A 25920-nucleotide genomic window follows, 5' to 3' on the forward strand; every position below is an offset into this window, starting at 1 on the left:
TTCTTATGTTTTAGAGTTACATTATTGACGATTAAAATATATAACATTTTTTTGTTTTACTTTTTATCTTCTCATCTTGAATTTTCTTTCATCTAAATGTTGGAATGTACACTTTAAAAAATGTACAAAACTTTAGAAAAAAAATAAAAACACTTTATATGGTAGTTGGGTAGCAGAGAGAGAGAGTAAGATTGAAGGAATTTAGGTAAATTCACGTTCTTGATCATTATTGATTTGAATGAAAACAGTAAAAAATTAAATAAAAAGGAAACAACAACTTTCAAACACGTGAGGAGTAGTACTAAACGACGCCGTCTAGATCGTGACAATTTAGAAACACGTGGTGGCCCACTAAGTAAGACAGTTGTTGTTGGACTGAACTCGCGCTCCCTTCATTTTGTAATCTTCGTGCTTTGTTCTCTGACTCGGGTCCCACGTCATAAAATATCTTTGGACGAAAGCGTAAATACACACAAGATAACGCCACGTGTTTTCTTCATATCCAACGGCTCTAAATAAAAGGACTACGACAAAAAAAAAAAGTCGTCTACTTGGGTCATCCTTTCATGGAGGCCCACTAAGCTTCTCTCTTCGTCAATACGACTTCGTTTCGAAACTAACACTCGGACTCTTCTCCCTCCCGACCTAAACCTTCGACAGTGTCGGAACCTTCCAGACAAAACCACACTCTTCTTCTCCTTCCTCTATATCTCTCCTCACTGTCAACACTTCTTCTTCATTCTCCTCATACTTACAATCAAACAATGGCTGATCACGACCAAGGCGCCGTGACTCTCTACAGCGGCGCAGCCATCACCGACGCCGCCAAGAAAAACCACTCCTTCTCCGTCAAAGTCGGCTTAGCTCAGGTCCTCCGCGGCGGCGCCGTCGTCGAGGTCTCCTCCGTAAACCAAGCCAAGATCGCCGAGTCCGCCGGCGCATGCGCCGTCCTCATCTCGGATCCGCCCCGATCCGGCGTGCAGCGCATGCCGGATCCGGCCCTCGTCAAAGAAGTGAAACGCGCCGTCTCCGTCCCCGCGATGGCACGCGCGCGCGTCGGCCATTTCGTGGAAGCTCAGATCCTGGAGCATCTCGCCGTTGACTACATCGACGAGAGCGAGATCATCTCGGTTGCAGACGAAGGTAACTTCATCAACAAGCATAACTTCCGATCTCCGTTCATATGCGGGTGCCGCGACACCGGCGAGGCCTTGAGGAGGATCAGGGAAGGAGCCGCGATGATTCGGATCCAAGGAGATGTTACAAGAACAGGGAACGTTGCGGAGACTGTGAGGAACGTTAGGAGAGTGATGGGTGACGTTAGGGTTTTGAATAATATGGATGACGATGAGGTTTTCGCGTTTGCGAAGAAGTTGTCTGCGCCGTACGATCTCGTGGCGCAGACCAAGCAGATGGGGAGGGTTCCTGTTGTGCAGTTCGCGTCTGGTGGGGTCACGACTCCTGCTGATGCGGCGTTGATGATGCAGCTGGGGTGTGATGGGGTTTTTGTGGGTTCGGAGGTTTTTGAGGGGGCGGATCCGTTTAAGAGAGTGAGGAGTATTGTTCAGGCTGTTCAGCATTATAATGATCCTCATGTGTTGGCTGAGATGAGTTCTGGGTTGGAGAGTGCGATGGAGAGCTTGAGTGTGAGTGGTGATAGGATTCAAGGAAGTGTTTGATGAAAAGGTTAAAAGGTTGGGAACGTGTTGGAGTTTGAAAAAAGTTGTAATGTTTTCTGTTTTGTCTTGATATATCGTTTGTGTTTGTGTTAATTCTGGTGCAAAATGATGTTTTGTTTTGTTTAATCCAAGCTTTTGAAACATGATGTTAATTGTTATTACCCAAATTATAAACAGACTCTATTATTAAATCGCTTTTGTGATGCCTTGTTCTTGTTTGCATCAACACAGAAGAACAAGATGATACGCAGCAATCACTTCATTGTTCAATGGATCAAAGCTAGGGCTAGTAAGAAGAACGAATCTTTACCTTGTCTTCGTCCTTGTTCTTATGCAGTAACTCCATGTCGTGCTACACTCTGGAACAAAATCTGAGAAGTGATGACGACTAATTTGAGTTCAACTCTTTCTTGCTAAATTTACACACACAAAAAAGCCAGAAAATTAAATAACTGTGAGTAAGCTTCACCTTGATAAAGAAGACAGTTACTTTGGTTTGGTTGAAGTTGAAAGGAAAAAGTAATCATAGTAACTTAGGCGTTCATATAATTTGGTTTTGTTGTTCTATTATATTTGGGTTGATAATTTAATGTTGCTTGTCAATTAGCTTTGTCAACCCAATATTTTAAAAATTCTCGCGTATAACGTTTATGGATGTACTAATTAGTTTATCACAATTTTATTCTCCACACTAAGTATTAAATAGTATGTAAGCATAAGAACTCATTCTGTAAATATATTTCTCTCTCTAGATCGACGAGATAGCCATCGAGGAGTTCATATCATATCCATGGCGATATCTCACGCCCTGCAGCCGTTGCTTCCTTTTCACCTCCTTGTGTCACTCTTTGTCTTACCAACTATTTTCGCCGCCTCTGTCAGCGACTTCCGAATCTGCCAGAGTAATATCCATTAATTTGTTGCATGTACTGATAAAGAAGGCAGTAACGTTGATTGGTTGAAGTTAAACGAAAATAATCATTGTAACTTTTTTTGTTGTTTTTACAGATTCTAAGCAGCCTCCCATTAAAGTCAACGCTGTGGAGGTCTCTCCATACCCATTTACGAGTGGCACTAACGCAAACTTTACCATAACCGGTTTTACAAGTAATCGATTCCCTTGTTTTGTTTAAAGAAAAAAAGTATATATATATAACTTGATAAATAGTTTCAATTTTGCTTTTCTTGATAAACAATCTTGGTGTGAACACAGGCCAAGAAATACCTAATGATGCAGAAGTAAGTGTAGGACTCACTTCTGATGGGACACTCGGCACGCGGTCACTTGTAACCACTTTAAAACGTTACTCCTCCCTCTGCGATATAACGTCATGTCCTGTTGCACCTGGCTCCATTGTGCTCACTTTCTCAAACATATTCATTCCACAAGACTTACTACACCTCATAGGAGTAAGCATTCTCTTTTACACTATTAATTAACAAACTAGATTTACTATATCTGATGATCTAACGAGACCCTTTTTGTTGTTTGTTTCAACCTTTAGAATGGATACTATGTTCTTGTCCGGAGACTCGAAATGAATAATTCATATGAGCCCATGATGTGCATCATGCTCAAATGAACTACTAATTAAGGCGTACGTCTCTGTGTTTCAAGTTTTATTTCTCTCTCGTTACTATTTGTATTGGAACCTTAACGTACTGTCTGCATTGTCTTTTTGCCAACATTAATAAACAAGGGTTAATATAAACCACACCCTTAACTCTGTTTTAATTTGGGGCTCAACAAGTGATTAAATACTGTATGATCAGTCTTAACAAGAGACTCAAATGCGATCATTTTTATTTGTATTCCACCACCAGCTCACCTTGCTTCCATCACCGTGATGGTAACCCTATTATCCGATCCATTTCCTGGCTCCGGTAGCTCAAGCTCCATCTCCGGCGAGCTTCTCCGAGGACCATCATAGAAAGCGGGCTCTTTGGGTAAAGAAAGAGCATTATTGCCGTATATCATGGACAAAACATCTAACATGTTTGGTCTATCCTCTGCGCTTTCTTGTACACACAAGAGAGCAACTTGAACGCATCTCAACACTTGAGGGTTGTCAAGTGCAGAATCTCCCAAAGACTGATCTATCACCTCGCCAATTCTGTTTTCTTTAAACAGATTCCACGCCTGAAACAAAAAAAAAAACTGAGTTTCGACAAGGTCCAAAGATGCTAACAATGAAACAAGAAGAGCGAGTTTAGCTATTACATGAACTATGAGATTCAGAGGCCCTTCTGAGTCATGGTGAAAGCTATTGTTCTTCCTTCCACAAATGATTTCAAGCATCAGAACCCCAAAGCTGAACACATCTGACTTAGCTGAGAATAGTCCTTCTCTGAAGTACTCTGGAGACATATAGCCACTATACATGTATATATTAACAACTAGAAATTCAAGTTATATATGAACAGAGAATCTTCTCCTTGTATCTAGTCACTCTTTTACTTACAATGTGCCAGCAACTCGTCTGGTGTTGGCTCTTGATTCTTGTGCTCCAAATATCCTAGCCATACCAAAATCAGATATTTTGAGATTCATATCCTCGTCCAGCAAAATGTTGCTGGCTTTGATGTCTCTGTGTATCACTTTCAATCTTGAGTATTTGTGAAGGTACAACAGCCCTTGGATGATCCCTTCCATGATCCTGAACCGCAGCGTCCAATCTAGAACATTTTTCCTCAAAGGGTCTACATAAAGTCGAAAACATGTAGTGTTGTGAACAAACGCGAATCAAGCACGAAGAAAGCAAGAATATTGAAGGAAAACATGCACAGAAATTTAAACCATTTCAAGAATCAACATGTAGTCAGAAATGTTTTTACGGACTCGTAGATTTTATAAAGAAAACTCACCAAAGAGGAAGTAGTCAAGGCTCTTGTTGGGCATGTACTCATAAATCAACATCTTCTCATCCTTCTCGACGCAGCAACCTATCAACTTCACAAGATTTGTGTGCTGGAGTTTTGCAATAAGCATAGCTTCGTTCTTGAACTCCACTAATCCTTGCCCTGAGGCTATAGATAGTCTCTTGATAGCCACTTCTTCCCAATGTATTAACCTCCCCTTCAAAAAAGTAGCCAAAGCATCAAAATCATGAGTTGTTATTAGGATCTGAAGAACATGTTATAGCACCTTATATACAGGACCAAAACCTCCTTCACCGAGCTTGTTTGCATCGGAGAAGTAATCTGTTGCCAAGGCTACACTTTCAAAGCTACAAATCTGAAGCTCATTATCATTCTTCCTTGCACTTCTCCTGTGCCGGCCTCTCTTATCAATTCCCAATTCACGTAGTAGCATTTCTTGGTTTATTGTTGAACCAACCCTCATTGTTTGAAGCCTACTCCGTATGTAACCAGTGACTAAACAAAACAACAAGACTCTTAGTTTTCACAAGAGCAAACATGCTTATACTAAAGTTAATCAGCTAAAAACATTACTTTGTGGAATGACTTTTCTCTATAAAAAGTTGAACATTCGGCGAAATAAGACAATTACTGGATCAAACAAAAAAAAGAAACAAAACTGATGTTAGTAAAGAACAAGGTGATTCTAATATTCCCACATTTTATTTTATATTTCCTGAAAACAAGATAGATGATAAACCAAACCACAGATATCATTAGGAACATTGATACCACAACAACTAGCCAACTAAACCTACAATTATACCCGAAAACCCGAACCCAAAACTTTTTAAAAAATCTGAAATATCAAAAATATAACCAGCAGAAATATATCCATGGCTATATCTCACGCCCTGCAGCCTTTGCTTCATTTTCACCTCCTTGTGTCACTCTTTGTCTTACCAGTTGCTTTCGCCGCCTATCTGTCAGCGACTTCCGAATCTGCCAGAGTAAATATCCATTAATTTGTTGCATGTCCTGATAAAGAAGGCAGTAACGTTGATTGGTTGAAGTTGAGCGAAAATAATTATTGTAACTTTTTTGTTGTTGTTACAGATTCTCAGCAGCCTCCCATTAAAGTCAACGCTGTGGAGGTCTCTCCATACCCATTTACGAGTGGCACTAAGGGCATGCCCATCAAGGGTTTTAAAGCGGTTTATGGGCTCGGTTTCATAGGGTCATTTACCATTTTTATTTAAATAAATGGAGTAAAATTGGTGAACCGGTTCGCCAGAGTGAGCCCGTATGATACGGGTTCAAGTGACGTGGCAAGAGATGATTGGAAGCGCGTTTTTGTGTTGACGAAGTCGAGACACGGGGTCTGTGCAAACCAAATTCATTTGTTCTCTTTCCTAGGGTTTGTTTCTCTCAAAGGCGATTGCGCGAGCGACGGTGACGCCATTCCATTTCTCCATTTCCTCGACGTATTTCTCCATCTAATCAACCATTTCCTCCACGAGCTAAGGTGAGCATCCATTAGGGTTCGTTTCATCGGGGGATTTTGGGATCGAAACCGAATTAGGGTTCGTTTCACTGGGGTTTGAAAATCGATTTGGGGGTTTCTAGCTAGAGTTGTAAATCGAGTAGTGGGGTTTCGAATTTCGTTTGTAAAGCGTGATGAGGGTTTGATTAAGGGTTCGTTTGATTGGGGGTTTGAGATCGAAAGCTAATTAGGGATCGTTTCACTGGGGTTTGAAAATCGATTTGGGGGTTTCTAGCTAGAGATGTAAATTGAGTAGTGAGGTTTCGATTTATGTTTGTAAAGTGTGATGAGGGTTTGATTTAGGGTTCGTTTCAGCTTTTTGTTTCGTCAACAATGTTCTAACCTATTTGTTTATCTGTTTTAGATGGATCCCGCAGCTGAGAGAAGAGACAGAAAGAGCCAAAAGGACTACATCAACATGCTAGGATACGTTGCCGATTCGGAATATGGGATTCCGACAAGGTGTCCGTGTGGTGGGAGAATAATAGACGAGGTCCGGAAGAAGGAGGAGTACGACACTCTTCCTGGCAAGCGGTTCTTCACTTGCACAAACTACGAGGTAAAGTTTGTCTTCAATTGGCTAATTTGTAATAATTAATCTGCAAAAACCGATTCTAACTTGTGTTTTTTTTGGTGTTCACAAGGCTGATGGGTTCCATTATCGTCAGGCATGGGTGGTTGGGGTCCAGGAGGAGATCCAACGGCTGTCTAAGCGGGTGGAGGAAGCTGAGCAGGTGATCAACGGGGTGCCTGAGCTCAATTATCAGATTGACAGACTGGAGGTTAGTGAACTATACTTTTCCCTTTTAAGTATTTTCTCCGCAATTATTTTATTTCTCACGCTATAGTTTCTGTTAACATGCGCAGTCACAGGTTAAAATCCTGACGGTTCATGTTGATAACCTCCATGTTCAGGTCACTGACATGGAGAAGTTGGAATGTCTGAGTAAGCGGTTACAGGAGGCTGAGGAGATGGTAAAGGTGGTGCCGGATCTCAATAAAAAGATTGCTTCACTGGAGGTAAGTGAATCAAAATTAGGTAGTTTAATACTTGTAAAGCTACTCACTAACACTCTCTTATTGGCGTTTGAATGTGCAGGGACAGGTTGAATTCCTCACTGGCCAGGTTGATAACCTCACATCCGATGTGGAAACCCTGGAGAAGCTGTGTTTCCATTGAAACCCAAAGGTACACTAATGCTCACTTCATGTTTTTGAAAGTCAATACTATACTTAAGTGAACTAGAACTAGTTTGGTAAAGTACTGTGAACTAGAACTAGAACATAATTGGCTCGGTTTAATTAGAATTATAACTAGACCTATAACTATAACTAGAACTAGTACTAGAACTAGAACTAGAACTAGAACTAGAACTTAATTCCTTTAATTCTGTGTTGGTGTTGGTTGGTCGCTGTGATGAATGGTCGAACTCATTAACTTATCTTCCTTTCAATAAACTGATTTGATGTGTAATGAATGCTCTGTGTGAATGTTGTTGTGTAATTAACTATGTGATTAAAAAACTAGTTTAAAAAGATAGGAAAACCCACACAAACATAAAAACACCAACAAACAAAAACCAAAATGGATCCTTTTCCCCACAACTCCCACGGGTTTGTAAACCTATTATCTCCACAGAGCAGTCAAACAATTGACTTAGCGTCTGCTGAGATGCCTAGGTTTAGTAGCCAGCAGTCTGATGTTCCTAAACCAGTGGAAAGGAAAAGGTGGACAGCACAAGAAGATATTGTGCTCATCAGTGCTTGGTTGAACACGAGCAAGGATCCAATAGTTAGTAATCAGCAGAAGGCGGGGTCGTTTTGGAAGAGGATAGAGGAGTATTTCAACGCAAGCGCTAAGTTAAGTGGCTTTGCTGAGAGAGAGTGGGGCCAGTGTAAGCAGAGGTGGGGACGGGTGAATGAGCAGGTGTGTAAGCCTAAGCTCTGAAGTTCCATACTTTCAGCAAAGAAGAAATGGGCACGGAAGGTACGGGCTATCTGCACTCCAAAAGTGTACGGCGGCTATACGTATGCTGGCATATGGTCAATCGGGAGATACGTATGACGAATATCTCCGACTTGGAGAAAGTACTGCACGTTTATGTTTGGAAAATTTCACTGATGGGATAATGGAATTGTTTGGAGAAGAGTATCTGAGAAGACCCACACCCGATGATCTTCAACATTTACTCGATATTGGAGAGGTACGCGGTTTTCCAGGGATGATAGGCAGCATCGATTGTATGCATTGGGAGTGGAAAAACTGTCCTACGGCTTGGAGAGGACAATACACACGTGGTTCAGGAAAGCCGACAATTGTCTTAGAAGCTGTGGCATCTCAGGATCTGTGGATATGGCACGCATTTTTCGGCTTACCAGGTACTCTCAACGATATCAATGTTCTTGATCGCTCTCCTGTTTTCAGTGACATTTTAGAGGGTCGAGCACCTAAAGTTAATTTCAAGGTCAACAACCACACTTATCGTATGGCGTACTACCTTACTGACGGAATTTATCCGAATTGGGCAACATTTATCCAATCCATCTCGCTTCCTCAAGGTCCTAAAGCAGAGCTATTTGCTCACCGTCAAGAATCCACCAGAAAAGATGTTGAACGGGCTTTTGGAGTATTGCAATCAAGGTTTGCAATAGTTAAAAACCCTGCTCTACTTTGGGACAAGGTTAAGATAGGAAAGATTATGAGAACTTGTGTCATTTTGCACAATATGATAGTAGAGAACGAACGAAGCGGATACGCTCAAATTGATACATCTGAGTTTGAGTCAGGGGAGTCGAGCAGGAGTTCCCAGGTGCAAAGGACAACAAGTATGAATATCGGTAATATGCGTGGCATTCGCAATGAAGTTCGGGATTCACAGATACATGATCGTTTGAAAGCTGATTTAGTTGAAAATGTATGGCAAAAGTTTGGTAATGTCGATGAATAATATTTGTATGTTCTTGAATTTTCAATGTTTTCAATAAAATGTTTTCAAAAAAAAAAATGTGTGTTATGAATTATCATTGTATTGAATAAAATTGTTTTTAGAACTTTTTATAAATATATCTTATTAATGAATTCTCAATATGCAAACTTAAAAAAAAAATATTATTTAATTTATAAGAACCTCTTCTTCGGGTTCACTAATGCGGATGCAAAATATATAGAGGTTTATAGAGGTTCATCACTATTCCGGGTCCCACCATTAAATTATTAAAAAAATCTTATGAACCCCATATGGGGGTTCACTAATGCAGATGGCCTAACGCAAACTTTACCATAACCGGTTTTACAAGTACTCGATTCCCTTGTTTTGTTTAAATAAAAAAAAGTATATTTTTTTTTTGAAACTGAAAAAAAAGTATATTTAACTTGATAAATAGTTTCAAATTTGCTTTTCTTGATAAAACAATCTTGGTGTGAACACAGGCCAAGAAATACCTAATGATGCAGACATTCGGCACGGGGTCACTTGTAACCACTTTAAAACATTACTCCCTTTAATGATGCAGTAGTAAATGTAGGACTCACTTCATTCCACAAGACTTACTACAACTCATAGGAGTAAACATTCTCTTGTATTTACACTATTAGTTAACAAACTAGATTTACTATATCCGATGATCTAACGAGACCCTTTTTGTTGTTTGTTGCAACCTTTAGAAAGGATACTATGTGGGCAAGAACATGGACAGAATTAAGGAGAGCAGTTTCACGTGGACAAGTCTAAAGTGTTGAGTATTCCTCTTGTTCCACACTTAAGACTGAGTAGTCAACAAAGTCCGGAAACATATGCGGAGAAGGAAGATATGGCGAAGGTTTCATATACTTCTGCAGTGGGTAGTTTGATGTATGCCATGGTTTGTACAAGACCGGATTTAGCCTACGCATTTGGAGTTGTCAGCAGGTTTCTCTCCAATCTGGGAAGAGAACATTGGAATGCTGTGAAGTGGATTTTGAGATATCTCCGAGAGATTTCTGATTTGAAGATTACATTTGGAGGTAAGAAGCCTTTGCTTGTCAGTTACACTGATTCTGACATGTCTGGAGATGTTGATTCTAGCAAGTCTCTTTCGGATTATTTGGTAACATTTGCGGGCGGAGCTGTGGCATGCAGTCAAAGGCTGCAATTTATCTCTATAATATTATCATGCTACACAGGGGAGATAATAATGTGAAACAATCATACTTTGATAAAAGTGGTTAGAAACAAAATAACGAGGTGGGTGATCAGTCCTGGAACCGCGTTAAAAAAACAATAATGTGAAACAATCATAATGTAAAAGCAGTAGAAATTAGAAGAGTTTATGGTTCTGTAGGATCTTGAGATGGACCAGGGAAGATGAAGGTCGGATAAAAGAATACAATGGCAGTACTTAAAGATGCATCATTCTTGACATGACAGGTAACTTATGTTCTCATCTGAGCTATGTCCATGAGTTATATGCCATCGAAACAACATCAAAAAGAGATGCACAAAAATGCTATTTGTACAATCAAATGACTAAGTTCGTCTACATTATTTGATTCATGTTTGCCTATTTCTTTGTGATCTTCACCATTAAATAAAATAGGTAAGCCTCTTCTGCAATTATAATTCTTTTAAAGATTTGTCTTTTCATCTTAACAAATGTATAATCATAAGGATTGCATTGATCTAAAAGAAGTTGTCAAGAAGTTTAATAATGTTTTTTTTTCTCCTAAAAATTCTATTGGGTTTAAAAGAAGAGTACCAAACAAGAACAAAAGCGACGCAGTTACCAGGAATCCAACTTTATACTAAAACCACATTTAAATAACCCAAGTGTGAAACAAAAGAGGACGACAACAAGTTGATAAGATTTAAGATGGTGTGTTCCTTCAGGTTGCCTGGTGGCGCAGATTGCTAGAATTTCACCAAGCTTGGAACATAAGAGCACACAAGTGGCCAGCACTTCATGGGTGCAAAATCACCAAGATCGACTGATTTGAAGTATCCATTTTCACCAAGAACATAAGCCATATTACGAATAGTGAAAGGAAGACCTCTAGTCTTATCAATAACCACAACGGCATTGTTCTTCTCATCAACAAAGAAACTTCCAGCGAAACAATGAAACTGAAAACCGATTAGTGGTCTCATATCAACCGATAAGAACACCTTGTTCCACGACACTGCATTGGGACAAACCTTGCTACTAATCCAAACCTTCAAGGTGTATGGAGGTGCACATTCTTGAAACAAGACAGCAAGCTGCTCTTCTCTAACGCTAGATAGAGTCAATGTATCTCCATAGTGACCGCGAAAAGGCAGACGCAGACGCGGTCCAAAACTCTCTGTTGTAAAGTTGAAACAGAGTAAAAATACTCTTCCTATTTTGCCTGGTGCAACCTTGTTTTCGGCAAACCAGTAAGTATTGCCCTTGAAAGACAAGCCGCGGTAAAAAAACTGTATAATCCAGTCTGGATTGAAATCAACAACCTTCCAAGAACTAGAGTTTAAATTAAAGATTTCAAACTTATATACTCGGCGCTTTAAGTTGCGGTCGTAGTCATCCACAAATCTCAAGACTTTGAGCGAGTAGTTGTTCTTCTTCTCGTATCCCAGAGCATACCTGTCACGGATGTCGTAAGAATCTCTGGATTGGACCCACCTTGTTTGTCCACTAAAAGGGTTCCAAACAACAAGCCTCGTTCTGTCTTTGGTGACGCATAACAACAAACCTTGGCAGTGAAAGACATTAATTATGTCGACTCCAGCGTCGTCGAGTTTACCTATAGGCTCGATAGATGGAGATGGATTGTGGAGGTTGACGCTCATCAAGTAAACCTTGTATTCGAGTACCATCACCACCTGAGACTCCTTCCTCTTTGCTGCTTCACCATTGTACTTTCTTGTAAAGCTCCAATCTTTTGATAAAGTGTTGTTCCATCTTCTGCAGGTGAATCGAGCTCTTCTCAGAGATGTCATCGGAAGCTTACAGAGCACCTCCTCCACCATATCCATTGGGAGATCCGATATCATCATCGCCGCTACTGTTTCCCTCTATCCTTCCTTCTCTCCCGACTCCATCTCTCTATTTATTCCGACTAAAAGGCCTAAACATGAATAAGATATGGCCTAGTTGACACCTCTAGCCCAAGGCCTGCTCAGATTCTGAGTTTTCAGTTCAGACACGACTGTTGTTATGTGTTCCGGATTTTCGGGTCAACCGAACCCCAGACTCTCGGTTTTCTACTGGAATCAACCAACTTTCGGTTCAGTTATCGTTTAGTTCGTTTTTCTTTTGCTATCTAATTGAACCGACATTTAATATTAATCTGGTTAAATTTTATTTGGGGTTACTTTCATTTCATAGTTCCAGCTAAACTTAAATAAACAAATAAACCCATTTATTACGATTAAAAAATCAACCCTATATCCCGGTTGTCATCATCAAAACTACAAAACCTAAATAATACAGTAATACAAAATTACTAGGTGTTTTGCCCGCACATGCGGACATAATATTGTTATGAATACTTATTAGTTTTTTATTAATCTAAAACCAATATAATAAGTTATTATTTATGTTTTCAAATAGTTAAATGAGACATCAAAGTATTTATATATGTCAAATATTTTAATCAAAATATATACTTATTATTGTGTTAAATTTTTTAAAACAGTCATATCTTAGAAATAATTTAGAAAATATTTTTATATAAATATTTTTGCTTGACTAATATTTAATTATAAATGATTTTATATCTTAGTTTTATAATTTATAACAAAAATATTATTTTCAGATATCAACACAATATATATATGTATATTAATTATCTTATTTTTTAATATGCTTTTAAAAATTATATATTTTTTTTTGATAATTTATTTAATATTTATATAAAATATAAATTTAATCTTATTAAAATAAAATTCATTTTAATTTATACATAAATTTGTTTAAGGGTATTATTTAAATTAATAAATTTGATTAACTTCACATAAATTTTACCACAAGAAGATTCTTCGGGTGAAGATACCGAGAAGTCAGAAGCCTCTGGGGAAGATAATGCTACCAAGTCTAGTTGTTCTAATAGTGAAAATCTGCGGAAGATAATGCTATCGAGTGATTAACTTAACAATTGTTTTTATATGGATGTAGTTTGTTTTAAATACTCTATCAAAAAGTTATTTTCAGATTGTCTCATTTTAATTATTATAATATATTATCATTGTGTTTTTTTTTTGTTTAACATAAATACATATTATCATTGTGTTTTTTTTTTGTTTAACATAAATACATTTTCATTGTCTTATGTGGTTGACCAATTTCTTCACATATAATTTGAAATATGAGTAATGTATATTTGGTTTAAATGTTTTCATTTGACTTATTTTGTAGTATTGTTTCTCTTCATGTGATTTATAATTTATTTAATATTTGATTGGATACAATAACTTTATATTTTCACTTTATATCATTCATTTCTTTACAATTTTTCAGAGTTTTCTTGATATTCACCTATAATTATTTTTAATGCTTGTATTTGAGCTATTTTAAATTCTTAATTTTAATTAATTATTACTTTTTCATTGTGGTTTCTTTTAATTTCTTTTAAATTTCTCTTTGATTGAGTTGATTTCAGATAAGAGAAATAATCAATGAGATACACTACTTTTAGCCAAATTTATAAGTCGTCCATTCTAATATTCAATCTACATAATCATTAAGGAAAACATCAATATTCTATATGCCATCTTACACATCTGCCTACTAATAATTAATACCATGGTTAGCCATTAGATGCAAATTATCTAATGATTTTTTTAACACAGCAAACAGGTAATGATTATCACTTAATATTAGTACTTTGTAAGAGAAATAATTTATACTATACTAGTAATTTGTAAAATAAATAATTTATATTATGTTGTACGATTAGTAAAATATAATATGCTTCACACTGCAGGATTAGCAAGTTGTAGTAACAGCAATTATATTTTTTATATATAATAAAAGTAATAACCAAATCATTCATCACTTCCTTAAGATGAGATTAGATCCTCGGAATCAAACACAACCCCCAAAAAAAACATCTGTGTTTCCAAATCTCCACTCTGTTCTTCAAGTTTTATTCTCATATTCTCTAATGGAGCTATGCGGTTCAGGGATCAACAAGGAACATCAAATGTGTTCGAAGACTTTTGGCTATGAACGGATCAAAGATCTTTCTGAAAATGTCTTCAGGTTGAAGAAGATCTCAAGATGGAGATTGATGTGGAGAAAGATAATGATGGGGATGAAGCACAAAAAGAAAGATCAGGTTCTTGATCATTGTTTTCGATATGATCCTTTCACTTATTCGCAAAACTTTGAGAATGATGGAACCATCGCATATCACGAAGATCCTGATGTTTCTTCTAAGTCTTTTTCAGCTCGATTTGTTTCTTCTTCTAAAGTTTTCAGTGTAAACTATGTTTGAGTTTCTTCATGGTAATCAATTTTGGTTTTCAAGTGTTTATATATTTTTAACATCATTTTGCGAATGCAAGCAACAAATCATAGCTAATCATGTGACTCATTAGTGGCTAATGCCACAAGAAAAGGCGATGATTACGTGTAGTCACGTGCTGCTAAGTCACTGCCAAGTTACAAAGATCTTGTGTTGCTGTACATGATCCACATTGCCAAAGAGATTCAAGTATTGATGAATGCATCATACACAAAGCCTTTCTCTTTCATCTCTCTCATCATCTTGCAGCCTCCTCAAACATTCCAACGGAGCAGATATGTATGTACACCATGGCGAATAAATCGATAGAGTCGCAGTCGGAGTTGAAGAAACGCACGTGAGCGAGCATAACGAGTTTTCTTAAAAAGAATGAGAGGATAAACAATACGTGGCTACCTTTCATTGGTTAGTATCTAAGCAAAGACCGAACAATTCGAAAAAAATTACAGAAACTGCCACTGTCCGAAAGAAAAATGTTCGATTCCGGAATTCCTTTCGTGTTTTTTTTTTGAGAACTGTGAATTTAGATTACTTGAGAAATCCAAGGATGTGGTCTGCACAAGTCACTAGACAACACAAAGGTCTCTCTTGAATTGTCTTGGGATATTTAGTGCTGGTGTTCTTGGTGCACTCTATGCGCTGGCTCGGGAAGATACCAAAGCCTGCTGAGGAAACCATCGTCTCTGTAAGCTTCTCTGCTACATTTTTTTACACTCTTTTTGCTTAACAGTTGTGGCAGAATGTTCTTGTTGGTTAGTGTTTTATCAGAAGTAAGTCATTTGTTCGATCCCATGGAGAGGTTTCAAATCGTTATCACTTACTTAGACCTTCTCTTTTTGTTTTGTTTCTTTAACTTTCTGAGGTTGTGAATATGTCCTTGCTAGATTTGATACCTTTCTTATTTAAGCTACGGATACCTTTCTGAGTTAAACACCAGAATAAGCACTTTAGAGGGTGAGGAAAAGAGTTACACCCAAAAGCTTGATGATGTATCAAAAGACTACAGTGCTTTGAAATTAACTTCTGAAACCCAAGCAGCTGCTAATGCTGAGGTCATTAGCAGGAAAGAGGAGGAGATTCAGCAGATGAAGGAAAAGCTTGATCATGTGCTAAAGAATGTAAATGAGAGTAAAGACAAAGTTGCTGAACTTACTGAGAAGAACAGAAGACTCGAAGAGGATGCTGGATATAGTACTCACTAGTGTACTAAACTTGAAAGATGAACTTGAAGGAACGAAGAGAACAACAGTACAGGTGTCGAGAGATAGTGTCTCTGACCTGGAAAAGCTGCTTGGTGAGTCGAGAGCTTAGTGTTCAAAGTTTGAACCAGAGGTTTCTGTGATTCGGGGAGAGTTTGATGAAGCTAAGGAAAGATATGAAGAGAAGCTAGCTGAAGAAAGACGAAACAGTGAGGTTTTGGCTAAAGAACTTGCAGTGGAGAAAGATCTTTTAAAGAAAGCTAGAGACGAGCTTGAGGTCGAAGAAGCAGTTAAGTCATTAGATGAGATGAACAAAAACACATCGACATTGACAAAAGAGCTTGAGAAGATGAATACTCATGTTTCCAGTTTGGAGGACGAGAAAGAAGTGCTACAAAGAACACTGGAAGAGGCAAATAAAGCATCAAAAGAAGCCAAGGAAAACATGGAAGGCGCATATAGCTTCTTGATGAGTCTGAGAAAAGAGAGGGGAGTGATAGAAAAGAAAGTGAAGAAGCTGGAGGAGGACTTGGGATCTGCAAAGGGAGAGATACTGCGCATGAGGAGCCAATCGAAGAGTGTAAAAGCTGTGAATAGTACAGAAGATGAAGAAAAGAGTGATGATAAGGTTACTGCAAAGAAAGTTGTCAGGAGGAGAAAGAGCAGTACTAATTCTTGAGGAGACAAAGGTTATAATCACCAGTTCTTGCTCCAGTTATTATTTAAATCTGTGTAAATTTTGACTAGAGGCAAGTGGCTCCAATGTTTCATCAATGATGATAGAAGATCAGTTCTTTGTATCAGAATATTCATAGTCTTAAATTATGATTTTTATATAGATATGTTAAAGATGAAGTTACATTTATTATTATACAGTTAATAGCACCAAAAATTGTTTCTGAAGAGGCTGCCTTGTCTTCAGAAACAACCATCCTGACAAGTTCTCTAGTACAAGTTCAAAGTCTCTCAAATTCATAAGAGAATGATTTATTTCATGGCTGGCCATGTGCTTTCCAAGTTGATGAGAGATCAGCAACAGCTTCACCAACTGTTAGATAAAGTCCACTCAGCCCCAGTGACTCAATGATCTTGGACTTGTGTAGCTTTTCCATAACACTCCCCACGGGATTCACCAGCACAAGCTATTTTGAACAAGTGCAAACATCAATTTAGTGTGTTTTACTCTCGTAAGTGTGATCTTTGTTTAGAGTTAGAGGTCTAACCTGAAGTGATTGCTTCTCCAGCCTCCTCCTAAGTTCAAACAACGCTTCAATCCCGTTTGTGTCTATGGAAGACACAGCTGAAACAATTACAAAAACAAAAAGACATAAGTAGAGAAGATGAGTCTAAAAGCTCATGAACATAGCTCAGATGAGAACATAAGTTACCTGTCATGTCAAGGATGATGCATTTTAAAGTACTCCCATTGTTTTCTTTTATCCGAGCTTCCTCTTCCCTGGTCCATCTCAAGATCCTACAGAACCATAAACTCACTTCCTTAAGAACAAACACAGAACCATATCAAGAAGTTATTTAGTTATATGACTGACCTTTCTTGTAGATAAGTGCTATTGGCAAAGTATATTGGAGATTCAACAGCAAGAATCAAGAAACCAGGGATTCTTGAGGCTTCTCTGTATCTTTTCACACTCTGATATATCTGAGTCCCTTGGATGTTTCCAAATTCTAAAGTGTTTGGCCTTGTAACATGCAACAAGATCTTGAGAACTGAAACTCCAACCTGCAACAAAAAGGTATCAAACTTAGATAACACACAACTTCAGAATTAGTAGAAAACCAAGAAGAAAATATAGTTGTGTACTCACTGCTATTGCTAGGCCAAGAGGTACAGAGACGAGGAGAACACCAAAGAAAGAACACATGCAAGTGAAGAAATCGAATTTATCAACTTTCCATAGCTTGTAAGCTGCTTGATAGTCAATGAGGCCTATCACCGCGGTTAAGATGATAGCAGCTAGGATCAAGTTAGGTGTGTAGTAGAAGAGTGGCATCAGAAACAAAAGAGTCACAAGAACTGCCGAGGCCATCACAATGTTGGAAACCGCTGTTTTCGCTCCAGCATTGTAGTTTACAGCGGATCTAGAGAAAGAACCTGACGAAAAATAAATAAATAAATAGCAGTTGTCAAAAACATTGTTCCATGAGCTTCAAGGTGAATGAGATTGGTTTCAAGTTAGTTTTTAACCTGTTGTAACATAGCACGAGGTGCAAGAACCAGCCATGTTCATAAAACCTATAGCCATCATCTCTTTGTTCCCATTAACTTGATAGTTCTTTAGAGATGCAAAGGTTCTCCCTACAGCAATCCCTTCCTGAAAAAAATCAATCAAGTCCAACAGTTTAGAACTTTATCACTTAACTCTACAGTTTACAAAGGAGCTAAAGATTTTGGAAAGCTTACAGTAAGAGAGAGAATCCCTGTGATGATACCAGTCTTGATGGCAAGAGCAAGATGAGTGCCGCTAAAGTACAACATGTTTGATGAAGGTGGATTCAAACCCTTTGGTAGATGTCCAATCTGCATTAAAGATTTCATCTCTTCAGTCTTAGTTTTCTCAATCTCAGACTACGTAGTAACACAAGTCTAGTGAAAAAGGTTTACAAAAGAGATGGCATGAGTCTTGTTTCTGATGAGGAATACAAGAAGAGTTGAGATAACAACTGATGCCAAAGGGGATGCAGCTGATATCCAGAAGAGTTTTGGCTTCCTCATGCTCTATATGTTCACATAAAAAAAGTTAAATATGCGATCATGGTATAATTGCTATTGGCAAATTCCTGAAGTATATGCAAGTAGCCAAGTACTTACAATGTGTCTTGTGGTTAAGAGAATGGCCAAGAAGCCAAGACCCATCAGAATAGTTTCCCATGACCACTGAAATTGTAGTAAGTAAACACTATTATATAAGGATCTATGGTTGACTTAAAATTTTATGAAGAGGAAAGTATTGTTTGACTTACTTCGGATCTATGGCTGAAAACAGAGGACATGACAGGAATAAATTGCATTTTGCCAGTGAAATGAACAATTCCAAGAAGACCCTTAAGCTGTTGAAGTGACACAATCACTGCAGCACCAGCAGTGAAGCCTATCAAAGTTGGCTTTGACAAAAAGTCAATCACAAATCCCAGCCTGAAAAAATTACAAATATTATTAAATAATAGGAAAATATAATATTTATCTTAATTTGCTGACCGTTAAAAAAAATAAACAGTGTAACACCATTAGTAGAAGGAAGCATCTTGGGAGGTAGACTTTAGTACATGTCACTTATCACCATCAAATTATATTATATAGAATCTTGGTCCTTTTACATATTGTTGTTATTGATGTCTCTATTCATCATGACTAATGTCCCTTTCGTTTTCAGTGATAGTTCAACAAAAGAGGCTCAAGTAACACTCTGAATATATTCTACACTAAGAATATTAAACTGTAATAAGAGGCTAAAACTACATATTCTTTCACATGAGGATCTCATATATTCCAAAGATAGTTGCGTTTTCGATTAACAGAATGTTAATACCTAAGAAGGCCAAGGGAGGCTTGGAAGAGACCAGCAAAGAAAGTTGATGTGAAAGCCAGCTTAAGATATAGTATTGAGTCTTGTGTTGGGGAAACACTTTCACTTAGCATTGAGCCCATCACAAGTGATGCTATTGAGACAGGACCAACTGCAAGATGCTTTGAACTCCCGAGAACTGAGTATATAAGTGGTGGCACAAAGCTTGAATCTGCATGCAACCACCAAATTTACTAATTAGAGTCAGGTTTAGTTAATTATACTGATAGTCCAATTAGGTGATGATGACTGATACTTACAAAGACCAACTATGGGTGGTAAGTTTGCTAGCTTGGCATAGCTGATTCCCTGCAATTTAAATTTCACAATTATCACACAAAAACTGTTATAAAACATTGATTTAAAGAACCTTTTTGATAACTCTAAGCGACCCACTATGAAATTAACAAGATAAAATAATTTTTAATTTAAATTTTTTTGAAACATTGAATGACATTAAATAGTCCAAAACAAAAAAAAACAAAGACAAACAGAAAAGAGTATTTTTCTTTTGCTTTAAACTCTCCAAGTTCAAACCAGTTATCTCCACACTACTCAACGATTTAATACAAAACCTCTTTATTTACGCCTTTTATTACCCTATCAACATATAAATAATTAAAACGAATTCTTCTTTTTTAAGTCAAGACTGAAAAAGAAAATGATAACATATTAGAAGAAATTGTAAAATAATTTCGAAATTGTTTTCTTAACAAGATAAAATATTTCCATAATTTTCTATAAATATAAAGTTGAAGAATGGTAAATCAATTTCTAAAATAAAATAAATATAACCACATCAAAACCAGATATTAAAAAAAATCATCTTCCAAACTAAAGAAAAAAAAAAGATTTCAAAGTTGTGTTACCTGAGGAATGGCAAGACTAGCAATGGTGAGACCGGAGACAACATCAGACCTAAGAAGCTTGAGATCATACTGAGAGCCCCATGTGAATATAGGAAACAAGCTTTGAAGACAAAGAATCACTCTGTTTCTCCATGTCTGGTTCCTAAACCTCTCTAACGGATCATCAGGGAAGAAAACATCACCAAAACGCTTCTTCAGTTTCTGAAACGCTGTTTTCTTCGGCGGAAGACAAACGCTATGTATCTCCACGATCGTTTCTCTTGCGTTTGCCGTTGCAGGTGCGGTGGTTCCGTTGTTAGGAGATGCCATGTCTTCTACTCTGTTCGTACCATGACCCATTGGTGTACGAGAAGTTATGAAGAGTTCTTGAAAAGATAAGAGATGCAGAACTTAATTTTCTTGTGGTTAATGTGTTTTGGCTTGTGTTGTAGGATTTTTTTTGTGAGGAAAGATGGTGGGATTGTGCTCTGTATTTATAGACACTCCGCCCTGAAAGTGTAGTTGGTATTATGGGTAATAAGAAGTAAAAAGCGGTTCCTCTTTAGTGTTTTGAGTTTCTAGGGGTAAATGCGTTATTTCCAGTTGACAAAAAAATGCGTTATTTCCATACATAAAGTGAAATAAAATCTTGTAAGAAATCATAGTTTCTGTAGAACGTGGCATATGAACAAAAGAGAATATGATGAAGACTGAAGAACAGAGGAATCAATGAGATATTAGATTTTTATAGATAATGTAAATCATATAACATTTGATATAGATGGGTTTTTTGGTTTACCAGAAGCTTATCAAGAGAGATCAATGACAGAAATAAATAAACGAATCTTCTACACTTGTGACTCAAAATAATTAAGTTCACCATTTGTAAAAAAATTCATTGGAATTTTTTTCTTTCATATTTTGAGGCGTATTATTTGATAGTACATATGATTAATATATATTTACTACTACTATTTTTAGAACTGTGATAGTAATAATCTGATATTCTTGTCTTATATCAAAACTTTCCTTGTATATCACATTTTAAAATAGATATTTCCAAATTTATCATTTATCTTTTCATTTTTCAACATAGTCATTTTCTGGTAGTGTATGTGTGTATGATGTCAACTTCTTAAAAAAAAGTTTTTGGCAAGTGTATGCATGCATGTCAAATAACACAGTAATCTATGGCAGTAAATGTATGCGTATTTTGGTCAGCTTATGTTTAGTACATGCATACTCCTCGTTTTCAGCATTTTATGATAGAAGAAAGAAAAGAAAAATAGAATTTCTAAAGGGTTATTATTATTTTATATTTTCTCCATTTTTTGCTGTGCAACATATTTTCTTCATTTTTTGCTGTGCAACATATTTTCTCCATTATATAAAGAAAACTCTGTTTAAAAAAAATATTTGGAAAAGAAAAAAAATGTATCGAGTGTCTTTACAAAGTTCAGTTTCAAGTTAAAAAATGGACTTAACACAGTGTTGAAGTGGATCAATTCTGAACGTTGATTTATTTTGGGTGACGAGGACAGTTGAATTTGGGGAGACTGGTGGGGCATCCACTTTTAATGGCTCCAATTAAAGTTTCAAAGGAAATAAAAACTTTTTTGGTGGTTAATAATATCAAACGTTACAAATGGTTACAAAGATTCCAAGTTGATTCAAATTACATTTATGCCAGTTAAAGTATATGTGTTCGATACTAATTATTTTTATAAAACGCACCTAATTCATTCTTATCTTCATTAATAAAATCAATTATCTAAAGATTAATGGTTGCCATAATATTACATATCCCCACAAATATCTATGCGATCCTTGTATTTACCATTAAATATCAAATGTTTTGGTGTTAAGCAATTCTTGAATTAGTCACTACCTATACCTCTCTAACGATCATGATACTTAAGCAACCATTGAACAAAGCATTAACAATGGAGAACATTAATTTACTTCTTAATGACAAGGGTTTTCCTGGTAATGCTCCCCGTTTACTAATCTGACGTCTAGGAGAAACAAAAAAGGTAAAAACTGGTGACACAAATAGATTAGTATAGAACCCCTGATTTCTTATAACTTTTAATCATAGATGGTTTACCATTCTTTTTTTTTTTGGTCAAAGATGGTTTACCTTTCACATCTCTCTTTCTCTGTTTGGTAACACATTAGTTGTTGATTTTTTTTGTTTGTTTGCTAATGTTTCGAGAATGTATCGAAATTTCATTTTAAAAATAATAGTCTGAAAATTTGACCCGATAAAATAATGGCTGGGGTGCCCTTTTTACCTATATTACTTTCTACTCAACATTGATCTCAATGTTTTCGTATATCAGTCATTCTATTAAAAAATCTTATGAGGAATTAGGTTTTAATAACTTTGTTTGGTAACTTCCGTTCATATTTTGTCTTCTTAATGCGCGGGGTCATTTCAGTGTATCCGTCGCCTATGCAAGAAAATCTCAAATAATCAAATGACTTTTTCGGAGCAATTTGGACGAAGTTAAAACGTGAATAATTTTTTTAGCTGATATTAAACTAGGCTGTTTAACAAGGATTCATCGGACACGAAAGGGAAAGGAGTAACATAGTAAAATAGTTAAAAAGATTAACGATATAGAAAATGAAAATATTGTTTTGTGATAAGTTTTTATCGTTTTCAAATTAGTAACAAATAAAGCAATATATAAACCTCGTACTACTTCTGCAACTTGGAGTTATCAAACAAACCCAATAATACTTGAATAATAGTATATCTTTAATACAAGAAAATACAACTTGTACTGAGCTAATCTTTGAGATAAAATCAAGCGATGGTAATTTAGTATTAATCACTTAAGATTCTACGTGTATTCAAACTGAATTTAAATCCGATTTTTTGCTGAGAATTAAATTATTGCTATTTGATTAGCATAGTAACTTGTAACAGATGCTTGGTCCATTCTCTGACATTATTTGAAAGGATATTCAAATTTGGATTAAGTGGCATGGTATATTTTCTAATTAGACCACTTTATACCATTAAATAGGTTTTCATCGAGGCCACCGGATAGCCAATAAAATTTATAAAAAATATATATATAATCTTTGAGAAAATTTATCTTTTTAGTGTGAAATAACAAACCTAATTCATAATGTGGAAACGGGCTTGAAATCGGGCATATTTACAGAACTTTTTACCGCTATAAATAAATAATACTATTTTTGTGGATATAAGTTTTTTTAAAATTTTGGGAGTATTTCAGGTCAATGGAGAGGCCCAGACTAATCCGTAAAAATATTGTTCAGCTCACAGATAGACTCTTACTCTGGATATTCAAATGGACTGTATGGTATGTCCATATCCGCGTAGCCACAAGATGAAATGTAGTAGTAAGGATGGGTATTTTACCCGATATCTGAATCCGTATCCGAATCCGATCCGAAAAATCCGAACCAAAATTCGAACCACAGTAGTAAAATACCGGAACAAGTATTATATTAGGAGAGATTGGAGATCTGAATCCGAACGGATAATATCCGAATCCGAATGGATATTCGAAGATAACCGAACATATGTAATACTAACCTTATATTTCTAGTTTATATCTCTCATTTATTTAAAATATTTATATTGATACTACACATACTTTAAATTTATATAATACACATATAATTACGAAAAAAATGATTTGCTACTCACTTAAAATGCATGTCAAGTTTTTGTTTCAAGAATTAACAAACGTTACATCCAAAATTTAAAAACAATAACCAAATTAATGTTTTTTTTAGTTTTCAAATATTATGTCCAAATCTATCAATCATTCAATCTATTAAAAATCAAAAAGCAGTTAAGTGAAAGTTATATTTTTAAATACAAGAAACTTGAAAAATGAAATTTTAATTTTAATTTTTTTTCTTTCAAAATCTAAATATCCGAACCCGATCCGAGATAACCGAATGCTAACTAAAAATATCCGAATCTGATCCGAAGTACAGAAAATCCGAACGGATTCTACACCTCTATACCGAAATATCCAATCCGAATCCGAATAAGTAACCAAACGTCTACCCCATATAATAGAGTGTCTTCCAACCCGGATTGTTTAATAACTCAAAACCTACCTATCATTAGACTATTATCTTGTAGTTATACTATTTTTTCGGATACAAGTTAAAAATTAATCATGTAAATATCGGTCCAGAAAACTAATTTTATGAGACACGATTAAGAAATTCAAAGCAAATCTAATTTAGAACCGACGTACATATAAAATATAATAACAGAAAGATATTTGCAATCCAAGAAAACGTATCTTTCTAAATACAATTTTGACTGGTATGATTTGTTTGTCTCAGTTGCACATATATAACACCATAAATAACTAGTGAGTGGTATATATACTATAAGATGAACCAGTGCAAAAGTTCCATCTGTATTTGTAAGATTCTTTTATCTATTATAATTTGCTAGAGCTTATATACGCTTTAATTATTATCAGTATTCCCCCCCTCCTATTTGCTAGAGCTTATTATACGCTTTAATTATTATCAGTATCCCCCTTCCTATCTTCGTCCCTTTTTATGTGATTTCTTACTTCTTTTCGGTCAAGATAAATTTATTACTTGAGATTCTATTCTGTTAATTTTAAACTATCCGACTGGTGACTATTCTAGAAATAACATGAACGAATAGGAAATAAACAAAAATAAATAAAATTGCAAAAAAAAAATAATTGTTGTTTTATTCTATATTTAACAAGGAATAACTTTGTTCGTTATTTATCTACACAAAAAAAAATGATAGAAAATAAGAAAGAAAAAGTTTTCCTTATAAATGATAATTTTTTTTAGAAATGTTATGGAATGCATTATTCCTTGGTCACAATTCGTACCCATATTGATCATTATCCATCGACATCATGATCTTAGGCAATTTACGTAACATCACAAAACACCTCTGGCTCTGAGTATTACCTATCTCGCGAATGGTTAGTTTACCTTCATAGCGCGATTACGTACACAATAAATGACCTAGAGAAAAAATTTACCGTAGCTAATACTGATTTACTATTTGGTTCTAGTCACAAAAAAATTAATATGGTCTAATGATTTTCCATACTTGTTTATACTATAATATTATAGTTGAATTTAAGCCAAATAGAAGAAAAAAGGGAATCCACTACCACTACTCTAAAAAGGGATGACACGTTAAGATTTAAAAGCATGTTAACTATAAATTAGTAACGAGAAAATGAAAACTTATAGAATAGACAACAGAAAAAAGAATTAATGCATATATTCTTGTATTGCAAAACGGTGCTTTAAATCTCCATCCTACAAATTAATCCTTCCCCAAATTTCTAAAAAATAAGAAAAGAGATTCTACAAAATGTTGTAAAGAAGAGATTCCACAAGATGTTGTACAAAAGAGATTCCACAAAATATCAATATTTCATTTAAGAACATATCCTAAAGCTGAAATAAGTTATAGCAAATTACAATTTCATGTCTTTTATTATGAGTTTGTTTTTCTTTGAAATATATATATATCTGAGTATTGATATACATGCTCAACTAGTTAAGAAAAATATCTGATGATAACTAAATGATCTAGATTTTCCATTGGTGAAAAACGATCTATTCCCTAAGTAACAATTTTTAATTAAGTTTTCTTGGATTTTGATGATTTATAGATTTGTAATACCTAATTTTAGCCGACCAACCAAAAACTTAAAATTAAA

At 35.9% G+C, this 25920-nt stretch overlaps 6 protein-coding genes and 1 long non-coding RNA gene across 11 annotated transcripts; 4 read left to right on the top strand and 3 right to left on the bottom strand.

The window, feature by feature from the left end:
- Nucleotides 1-437: 437 nt before the first annotated feature.
- On the bottom strand, nucleotides 438-12680 carry LOC103840332 (F-box/kelch-repeat protein At3g16740-like). 2 transcript variants are annotated; one of them, XM_033272924.1, is made up of 3 exons: nucleotides 10872-12671; nucleotides 9633-9637; nucleotides 438-448 (listed from the first exon to the last, which is right to left on the bottom strand). In XM_033272924.1, the coding sequence occupies exon 1, from the start codon at nucleotides 12087-12089 to the stop codon at nucleotides 10968-10970; it is 1122 nt and encodes a 373-aa protein (XP_033128815.1). In that variant the 5' UTR covers nucleotides 12090-12671; the 3' UTR covers nucleotides 438-448; nucleotides 9633-9637; nucleotides 10872-10967. The 2 variants fall into 2 exon arrangements, with proteins under 2 accessions (XP_033128815.1, XP_009115079.1); XM_009116831.3 differs by lacking the exons at nucleotides 438-448; nucleotides 9633-9637 and having other exon boundaries at nucleotides 10758-11483; nucleotides 11589-12680.
- LOC103840299 (pyridoxal 5'-phosphate synthase-like subunit PDX1.2) lies at nucleotides 621-1870 on the top strand (the record flags this gene model as incomplete). The annotated part of the gene is made up of 1 exon (XM_009116799.3): nucleotides 621-1870. A coding segment is annotated over one exon (1059 nt), but the record flags the coding sequence as incomplete, so codon positions are not given.
- LOC103840322 (MD-2-related lipid-recognition protein ROSY1-like) lies at nucleotides 2115-11071 on the top strand. 2 transcript variants are annotated; one of them, XM_033272959.1, is made up of 4 exons: nucleotides 2115-2581; nucleotides 2688-2786; nucleotides 2893-3089; nucleotides 9746-11071. In XM_033272959.1, the coding sequence occupies exons 1-4, from the start codon at nucleotides 2470-2472 to the stop codon at nucleotides 9818-9820; spliced, it is 483 nt and encodes a 160-aa protein (XP_033128850.1). In that variant the 5' UTR covers nucleotides 2115-2469; the 3' UTR covers nucleotides 9821-11071. The 2 variants fall into 2 exon arrangements, with proteins under 2 accessions (XP_033128850.1, XP_009115070.1); XM_009116822.2 differs by lacking the exon at nucleotides 9746-11071 and adding an exon at nucleotides 3185-3485.
- Nucleotides 3372-5540, bottom strand: LOC103840310 (G-type lectin S-receptor-like serine/threonine-protein kinase CES101). Of its 2 annotated transcripts, XM_018655286.2 has the most exons (7): nucleotides 5419-5540; nucleotides 5133-5189; nucleotides 4825-5054; nucleotides 4545-4755; nucleotides 4142-4379; nucleotides 3901-4054; nucleotides 3372-3819 (listed from the first exon to the last, which is right to left on the bottom strand). In XM_018655286.2, exons 3-7 carry the CDS (start codon nucleotides 5020-5022, stop codon nucleotides 3505-3507), a joined length of 1116 nt encoding a protein of 371 aa, XP_018510802.1. In that variant the 5' UTR covers nucleotides 5023-5054; nucleotides 5133-5189; nucleotides 5419-5540; the 3' UTR covers nucleotides 3372-3504. The 2 variants fall into 2 exon arrangements, with proteins under 2 accessions (XP_018510802.1, XP_018510803.1); XM_018655287.2 differs by lacking the exon at nucleotides 5419-5540 and having other exon boundaries at nucleotides 5133-5373.
- Nucleotides 5839-9188, top strand: LOC103841362. Of its 2 annotated transcripts, none has more exons than XM_033272950.1 (4): nucleotides 5839-6063; nucleotides 6446-6640; nucleotides 6726-6863; nucleotides 6949-9188. In XM_033272950.1, exons 2-4 carry the CDS (start codon nucleotides 6446-6448, stop codon nucleotides 7189-7191), a joined length of 576 nt encoding a protein of 191 aa, XP_033128841.1. In that variant the 5' UTR covers nucleotides 5839-6063; the 3' UTR covers nucleotides 7192-9188. The 2 variants fall into 2 exon arrangements, with proteins under 2 accessions (XP_033128841.1, XP_033128844.1); XM_033272953.1 differs by lacking the exon at nucleotides 5839-6063 and having other exon boundaries at nucleotides 6387-6640; nucleotides 6949-7101; nucleotides 7181-9188.
- A 145-nt stretch (nucleotides 12681-12825) lies between the features above and the next one.
- Nucleotides 12826-16608, top strand: LOC117125952. Its single transcript, XR_004448413.1, has 2 exons — nucleotides 12826-15245; nucleotides 15624-16608. It is a non-coding gene; the product is annotated as an uncharacterized LOC117125952 (long non-coding RNA).
- On the bottom strand, nucleotides 16572-23927 carry LOC103840336 (probable sulfate transporter 3.4). Its single transcript, XM_009116836.3, has 13 exons — nucleotides 20213-23927; nucleotides 19604-19652; nucleotides 19308-19515; nucleotides 18742-18913; nucleotides 18590-18655; nucleotides 18383-18496; nucleotides 18182-18298; nucleotides 17966-18092; nucleotides 17586-17872; nucleotides 17310-17500; nucleotides 17148-17233; nucleotides 16983-17059; nucleotides 16572-16901 (listed from the first exon to the last, which is right to left on the bottom strand). Exons 1-13 carry the CDS (start codon nucleotides 20549-20551, stop codon nucleotides 16752-16754), a joined length of 1983 nt encoding a protein of 660 aa, XP_009115084.1. The 5' UTR covers nucleotides 20552-23927; the 3' UTR covers nucleotides 16572-16751.
- Nucleotides 23928-25920: the final 1993 nt, after the last annotated feature.

The sequence above is a fragment of the Brassica rapa genome, chromosome A01, assembly GCF_000309985.2.
Source record: "Brassica rapa cultivar Chiifu-401-42 chromosome A01, CAAS_Brap_v3.01, whole genome shotgun sequence".
Taxonomy (NCBI): domain Eukaryota; kingdom Viridiplantae; phylum Streptophyta; class Magnoliopsida; order Brassicales; family Brassicaceae; genus Brassica; species Brassica rapa.

Bases quoted from the DNA above. Each gene is read 5' to 3' on its own strand.
- LOC103840336 (XM_009116836.3), bottom strand. From the start codon at position 20,551: ATGGGTCATGGTACGAACAGAGTAGAAGACATGGCATCTCCTAACAAC. The intron at 17,501-17,585 runs GTGAGTACACAA...TTTTTGTTGCAG, and splicing joins CTCTTGGCCTAGCAATAGCA to GTTGGAGTTTCAGTTCTCAA. The intron at 17,234-17,309 runs GTCAGTCATATA...ATGGTTCTGTAG, and splicing joins AGCACTTATCTACAAGAAAG to GATCTTGAGATGGACCAGGG.
- LOC103840322 (XM_009116822.2), top strand. From the start codon at position 2,470: ATGGCGATATCTCACGCCCTGCAGCCGTTGCTTCCTTTTCACCTCCTT. The intron at 2,582-2,687 runs GTAATATCCATT...TTGTTTTTACAG, and splicing joins CGACTTCCGAATCTGCCAGA to ATTCTAAGCAGCCTCCCATT. The intron at 2,787-2,892 runs GTAATCGATTCC...GTGTGAACACAG, and splicing joins TACCATAACCGGTTTTACAA to GCCAAGAAATACCTAATGAT.
- LOC103841362 (XM_033272950.1), top strand. From the start codon at position 6,446: ATGGATCCCGCAGCTGAGAGAAGAGACAGAAAGAGCCAAAAGGACTAC. The intron at 6,641-6,725 runs GTAAAGTTTGTC...GGTGTTCACAAG, and splicing joins TCACTTGCACAAACTACGAG to GCTGATGGGTTCCATTATCG. The intron at 6,864-6,948 runs GTTAGTGAACTA...TAACATGCGCAG, and splicing joins ATCAGATTGACAGACTGGAG to TCACAGGTTAAAATCCTGAC.
- LOC103840310 (XM_018655286.2), bottom strand. From the start codon at position 5,022: ATGAGGGTTGGTTCAACAATAAACCAAGAAATGCTACTACGTGAATTG. The intron at 4,756-4,824 runs GTGCTATAACAT...ACTTTTTTGAAG, and splicing joins GTTTTGGTCCTGTATATAAG to GGGAGGTTAATACATTGGGA. The intron at 4,380-4,544 runs GTGAGTTTTCTT...GACTTTATGTAG, and splicing joins CCTTGACTACTTCCTCTTTG to ACCCTTTGAGGAAAAATGTT.
- LOC103840332 (XM_033272924.1), bottom strand. From the start codon at position 12,089: ATGATGATATCGGATCTCCCAATGGATATGGTGGAGGAGGTGCTCTGT.